Source organism: Trifolium pratense, linkage group LG7 (assembly GCF_020283565.1).
Source record: "Trifolium pratense cultivar HEN17-A07 linkage group LG7, ARS_RC_1.1, whole genome shotgun sequence".
NCBI lineage: Eukaryota > Viridiplantae > Streptophyta > Magnoliopsida > Fabales > Fabaceae > Trifolium > Trifolium pratense.
Genome location: NC_060065.1, coordinates 21,777,970 through 21,785,026, shown reverse-complemented (window position 1 = coordinate 21,785,026; position 7,057 = coordinate 21,777,970). Strand labels below are relative to the sequence as shown.

General features: G+C 35.4%; 1 protein-coding gene across 4 annotated transcripts; it reads right to left on the bottom strand.

Annotated features, from left to right (window-relative positions):
* Positions 1-544: 544 nt before the first annotated feature.
* On the bottom strand, positions 545-6,022 carry LOC123899449 (serine/threonine-protein phosphatase 6 regulatory ankyrin repeat subunit C). 4 transcript variants are annotated; one of them, XM_045950575.1, is made up of 4 exons: positions 5,657-6,022; positions 3,553-3,828; positions 3,044-3,181; positions 545-2,605 (listed from the first exon to the last, which is right to left on the bottom strand). In XM_045950575.1, exons 1-4 carry the CDS (start codon positions 5,945-5,947, stop codon positions 1,055-1,057), a joined length of 2,256 nt encoding a protein of 751 aa, XP_045806531.1. In that variant the 5' UTR covers positions 5,948-6,022; the 3' UTR covers positions 545-1,054. The 4 variants fall into 4 exon arrangements, with proteins under 4 accessions (XP_045806531.1, XP_045806533.1, XP_045806535.1 ...); XM_045950577.1 differs by lacking the exon at positions 5,657-6,022 and adding an exon at positions 5,079-5,100 and having other exon boundaries at positions 598-2,605; XM_045950579.1 differs by lacking the exon at positions 5,657-6,022 and adding an exon at positions 4,167-4,200 and having other exon boundaries at positions 598-2,605.
* Positions 6,023-7,057: the final 1,035 nt, after the last annotated feature.

Genomic DNA, 7,057 nt, shown 5'->3' with positions numbered 1-7,057 from the left:
GAACCGGTCACTATATAGTTAAAAAAAATCATTGTTACTTTTTTTTTCCTTAGATCTTTCATTGTTACTTAGGGCCCATTTGACCTTACTTATTTTCTACTTTTCTACTTCTTTACTTTATTTCGGTAATTCTTTTAAGGAGAAATAGGGCAAAATACAATTTTATACTTCTCTATTTCTTTTAAGGAGAAGTAGAAAAGTAGAAAATAAGTAGGCCAAACGAAGCGTATTATTATTAGAAAGACACACTTTCGTAGATAATAAATAAAATAAAATCAGTGATCTAATATTAAATGAAGTCTTGTGGTGAGAGATTTAGATATACTCCGTATGAATGAAGTCTTGAGTTCGATCATCAACTTCATTGTAAACAAAAAAGTGAGGGTTGAAAAATTAAATCAACACAAGACAAACAATAAACAAAATATGAAGTTTATCTAAAAAATATAAAAATAAAAAAATCAAAAGTAATTGTATAATTAAAAAAGATCAAAATTTATGTGGAAAGTTGTTTTCATACAATAAGTAGAAGACTATATGTTGTAATATATAAAATAAAATGTAAATTTATTAACAAGTAACATTTGCAGCATAGTGGTAGCAATCCTTTACTTTCATCTAAAGGTCAAGGGTTCAACACTCATTGGTGCCACTTTTCTAATATTTTTACACATTAAATGAAAACACATGTTGTGCCAAAAAAAATGGAATAACTTGATTTAAAAAAAAAAAACGCGTTCTGAAAAAAAAAAACATAAAAAAAAAACGAATTCTAAAAAAAAAATCCAAATTTGAGTTGAACCGGCCGGTTTGAATAAACCGCCGGTTCACTGGTTTTCTGCGGTTTATTCCGGTTCACACCGGTTCACTGCGGTTCAATAACATGGACGGTCTGATTGTCGAACCAGACCGGTTACCCTCCGGTTCCCGGTTCAACCGGTCCGACCGGCCGGTCCGGTTTTTAAAACACTGGCTAAAATACTTCGAGATGAAGTATTGCCCCAAACAGGAAATACCTACATCCAATTATCAACTTAAAATACTACTCATATAGTCATATGCCTATCTCCTTATGAAAAATAGCCTCTCTGGTTACAAGTTTAATACCCCTCACCCAAAGCTCAGCAGCTTCCAACCCCCCCTCACATACAAAATGCACTTCCCTGTTCTTATTAGTAAGCACCCTAAACATTCCAGGTTCTTCTGCATCACCTTTGTTGTACCTATTTCTACGCAATTTTGAGCTTGGCCCTAAAACCGCATCACAGCAGAGCACATTTCTCCTCCTTGACAAACCCCAACAAAGCACACCAGACGAACCCAACATACGTAATTGTTTCACATGTGGTTTCCCCTTCCCACATTTTGTATGCTTCTGAACAATGGCGCCGTCTAATACCAATTTACGAGCAAGTTCATCAAATATAACACCCTCTGCATCGTTTTTTCCTCCTGAGAATTGTCTTGCAAGTAGAAGTGCAGTTTCACCTCTTGTATTTTTAGCATTACAATGAGCACCGTATGAAATTAAAACCTTACAAATGGATGCATGGCCTTCCCTTGCTGCTAACATGAGTGGAGTGTAGTCCTCCCCATCGGGAACATTCACATCAAAACCATTGCGGGTCAGCAATGTAACAGAATGCAAATCACCACGACGAGCTGCACAGTGTAAAGCATAAAAGCCGCCAGTATTTTGATTACCCTTTTCAAGTGCAAATTCAAGCATGACTTTTTCAAATAAATCACAATTCCGATTCAATTTAGATAGCATTATTGCTGTTTCACCATATTTATTGCACAGCTTTACATCGGCTCCAGCATATACAAGCAATCGAAATGATTCAGCATGACCTTTCACAGCCGTATGCATAACCGCTGAGAAACCACTATCATCTTGATAGTCAAGATCAAATTCTCTGGATTCAATGACAGTTTTCAATGCTTCAGTATCTCCTAACTTAGATACAAATATCAAGGGGGAAAAAGTAGAAGTATTGCTAGATTTGGGTATCTTGCCTTTTCTAATTACATCCAACATTGCTTGTTCAAAACCATGTGACCACTTGTACGACTCAGCAATTGAACTTGCAGATTGACCCGCAATATTCACCAAGCCAAAATCAGCACCAGCTCTTGTTAGTACTTTGAGACACTCCTCTTGTTTATATTTTGCACAAATCATCAAAGCTGTGTCACCAGAGTCTGTAAGAGAGTTCAAATCACAACCAAAATCAATAAGGCATTGAATTATTGCGGGTAAGCCTAGACGAGAGGCCATGTGTATAGGACGGAACTCTGTCTTGCTGGTTGTTTTGACTATGGATTCCACATTAGCACCACATTCTAAGAGTATCCTAACAGCCTCGACATTCCCACAGAGGATAGCATGGTGTAGAATGGTTCTTCCACGGTGACAACCATTTGAGGAGACATGTTGCAGAAGCAAGCTTAATATGGCACCACTTTCTTCAAAATACTCAATTGCACACCAGGTGATGCCATATGGTTCTCCCAGTCCGGCACCCACACGAAGTTCTTCACCAGTCGAAATGTCCCATGACCATGCTCCAAGCCGTACTTCAAAATCTGTTGTAGTACCATTCTGTAATTCATTTGTAAGAAAATCCAAGTGAGGTTCAATTAATATTAACAATTAAAATGTTTGTGAGAAGATAAATCCAATTACGAGACCATCAACAGCATTAACTAGTAATCAGATATTAAATATTAACAATGAAGATCATGTTTTATGTTTTCTAAATTGCTGTGTGGCTGTAGAAACCTGCCTAATATCATTAAAAGAGGCTGCTGCCTTGGCAAACTGATAACATAATCTACAGCTTTAACAAGATTAGGCAACTGCCTTTTTAGTTCTTACATGATTCAGTATAGCTTGATGGAAATTATTTTAGAAAATTGAAAAAGCAACGATATATTGCCTGTAACAACTAGGAGTCTGCAGATATGTAAAATGTTCTTGTTAACTAAACCAAACTGTAGTGGTAATCAAAGGATTGAAGGGGTCAAGAGAAAAATTTACCTGAAGGAGCAAACTGACAACTTTGACCTGCCTATGAATTACAGCTGCAACTAGTGCATTACAATCCACATTTGTGTGGAGAGAAGGTTTAAGTGACTGTAAAAGCATGCGGTTCGTCGCACTTGCATCCACACCACACTGCCATGGAAGAAAGAAAAAAAAAAATCAAATTTAGCATATTAAACCAAGTATTTAGCAATAGCCGTAAGTTAAAATTACCAATAAAAAAAGTTGAGTACTGGAAGGCATAAGTTTATTGAGAATCCTATGGGGGAAGACAGCTATATAATACACAAGGTGGCACTAGCTTCATAATGTTATGAGGTGAGGTTGTGAGGATCTATCAGTTGTATTGTACTCTAGTCTCTAGGAAGAAGACAATAACATGGATACAACTTGTTAATGTACCAGATAATACAGACCAAACAATTGCGGATGCTACTGATCATATACCAGTTCAGCGTTGCAATTACCAAATCTCTAGAATTATGCTGCAGCAGAACACGTACCTTTATGAGTGTTTCAATCATGTCTACAAACCCCCTGCAGCATGCGGCCATAAGAGCATGTACAGCAATATGTGGTCGGATCAAATCGGAGCTCATAAGCAATTTCCCACATCCTGCTTGATCATGGCAGCTTGCCTCCAGAAGAGCTTCTTCACAAGCTGGCTGTGATGCCCCTGCCTTAATTAAGGTCTCAAGAATATCAAGGTGGCCCTCCCTCACTGCTGCAGTAGTTGCAAAGCCTCTGAATAGCTTTTGATTTACATCAGCTCCAGCACTCTGTCATTTCAAGAAAAATCAACTTGTTGATAACCTGTAGTAATTTATATCCTGACAATATTTTTTAAATTATTATTTACTTCCATTTTGTTTGAAGTTTTGGAGTAGGAATACAACACCACATCAACATAGTTAGATATCAAGAACTTCTTATACATTTAGAACACCTTCCACTTCCACACTTCAATCAATTTTGTTTTCTTGTTTTCATAATTTTTTGTAGTTAAGTATGTTGTTCAAATTAGTGCAACAGGCTAAAGTCCATATAGATACAAAAATCAAGTGGGGATAAAAAAACGAAGCGGCACTCACTCGGTGCTGAGTCTCGAACCGAGTACCTCAAGGTTGAATAGTGGAATCCACAACCAAGTGACCTCAGAGACAGGCTACGAAGCGCCGCTCTAAGTAAATCAGAAGATTAAAGTGAACCAAGACCAATAATAGATTTTTATGATCATTTTACTTAATTTATGAAAGTGGGGCCTAAAGAGTGCATCATGCATGAATCATGCTATGTCAATTGCATTATGTATATATGTTCAATGGTCTGGACAACAGAGTATGGGGCACACAGACAAGACATGTTGGCTACAAAAAACAAAAAGGAAATTAAGAAAAATTGTTATTTTGGACATAAATAAGTCTTAATTCACCTACTCAACAATCATGGCATCATGCATCCAAAAACAACTACTCAACAATAAGTGTTTTTTGCTATTTCGTTAAAACTAGTGTGAAATTTTAAAATCATTTGAAATAAACTTCGAAAAGTATGTTTCAAAATGGAACAAGTCATTTAAGTGTATCTTATGTTGATAATTTCATGGAACAAACTGGCTAACCAAAAACATATTGGATGACCAAACTAACTCAAGAAATACACTTATAATTTTAATAAATTCACCTGCTACACCAGATTTAAAGACCTAAAATTATTGTTTATTCCTTATAATTATCTTCAAGCCTTACAATTCATGTTATTTGCAATCAACTGAACCCATAGAAAACATGAAGAATTAAAAGATAAGTGTGTCTGGCTGTGGGTGTGGGTGTCTTTATTTGAATATTTCTAAGCTTCACTTTAAAATTTTTTTATTTATATTAACCCTTTGGTTATCAGGAGAAAGGGGCCTCGTAATACAGAGGTCGGCCGCAAGATATATAAGTTTGAGTGTTTGACTAAGAATTATTTCCACCAGAAATCGAACTCGGTTCCCCTAAACAATTTGTCTTAAGGGAAACTGATTAACCATTTGAACCCAATTAAATTGGTTAGCTTCCCTTTAGATTTAGTAGGAGGTAAACATTAGAAAAATGCAATGAGGAAAGGGGACATATAATAATGTCTAAGGATAAATTAATAGTCATAAAGATGGGGAAAAAGTGAAGTGGGGACCAAATCACCATAAAGAAAAGTGTATCAGAAGAAAATCCATCGATTAAATCGCAAACGTTTCACAAAATTCAAATTAGACGTTACTTTTTCTTCCCCCCTTAACTTTGAACATGAAATTAGCTTTAGTTTCAAAAAAATTAAAGATCGAAATACATAGATAAAACACCAGTATTGTCAATAAAAAAATAAAAAGATAAAAGAAAATATAGAGCGAGAGAACCATTTTAAATTAACAATTTTAAAACACAGTTTCAATTTTAAAGTATAAAGCACAGACACTTCTCAGATTAGGCGTGCCATGTCCTAATGCAGAACACGTAAATCGACAATCATGGAGTCGGAATAAAAAAATGATAAAACAGTTGAAATTGAAGCACAGATCGACTATGATCCGAGCAATGTTGACGAAACGAGTTTGGCATTAGTTATTACCAGTAACTTCCTGACGAGTGAGGCATTTCCGGCATGAACAGCGAGGAAGAGAGGCGTGACGTCAGTGACGAATTCCTGAAACTGGACTCGGACTTGACTGGATGATTGAGGGATGAGAAGTAGCTCGGTGGTTCTAGTTTTCAAATTGACGGCGCCGGTGAAGTTGACGTCAACAGAAGGATCGGAAATACAGTGGAAAGCTAAGGATAGATCGGCGGAGTGAGAAGCTTCTAGAAGGCGCTGTGAGACTTCGGCCTCGTAGTCGACTGGGAAAATCTGTTTGACAGTCATCGAAAATTGAAAGAAATGAGCGCCAGGAGGACCAAGAGAGAAAAAACAGAGTGGTTGTTGTTTATTTATAGTGATAGTGATAGTAATTAATTAGTGATAGAGATGAGAGGATTAATAACGTTAGAGTAAATTTAAATTAGAACTGGGTTCAATTAATTTATTTGATTTTTTTTTTTGACATAGTTAATTACTATTTGATAGGGAGTACTGTAGACTGTAAAAAAAAATCAATAATAATTTGGTCCGGTCTATCTTTTTTATGGTATGGTATCGTCGGTGACGGAGCCATAAATTTTTAACTGTGGGGCACTACATATATAACTTTGTAGCATTATATATAGGTGAATTATTCGGTACACATATTATGTGGATATGTATCGGTACATTTGCTGAGGTGAATGATTCTTATTGGTTTATAAATAGTGTTTATTGATTTTTCCATATTAAATACTATTTGTGGACCAATCACAATCATCAACTTCAGCCGTGTACCGGTACATATTCACATAATATGTGTACCGGAGTGTTCACCATACATCACAAATATTTCCTACAACTTGATGTATTTTGGAAATATCGAATGATTTTTTCATAAGTAATTAAATAATTATTTAACCATTGATTTTGCAACTCATTATTGATAATATTTAGTGTGGGAGTGAGTTTTTTATGTTGCAACTTTACAAATGAGTGAATTTGTTAATTATTGTTTTTTGTATTAACAAATTCTTTTAATTTATTTTAAATGACATGCTAACTATTAAGTAGTGTCCGAGTACCACTAGTTAAGGAGACAATACAAATTATTTTACATATATTTTAAAAATATTGACTATACAAATTTAAGATAACTTTTTATTTATTTTTTGTTTAGTAGCTTAATGACTAAAAATTTTACCTTACAAATGAATAAGTAGAACCTCCGAGTTTGAACTCTAGCTCGGCATAATACATGCGAGATCTCTACAACTGACTACTGAGCTAAGCTGACAATTTTCATTTTTAGTCTCCTTAACAAATCTTGAGCACTAGTTAAAATTTTCATTATTTTAATATACGTGGGATGTGATCACGTTTTGTTGTGTGTGATGGACGTGCCTCTCTACTATC

Coding starts and splice junctions, on each gene's coding strand:
- LOC123899449 (XM_045950575.1), bottom strand. CDS start 5,947: ATGACTGTCAAACAGATTTTCCCAGTCGACTACGAGGCCGAAGTCTCA. Junction 3,182..3,552: donor TGATTGAAACACTCATAAAG/GTACGTGTTCTG, acceptor CTTCCATGGCAG/TGTGGTGTGGATGCAAGTGC. Junction 2,606..3,043: donor TTGTCAGTTTGCTCCTTCAG/GTAAATTTTTCT, acceptor AATGAATTACAG/AATGGTACTACAACAGATTT.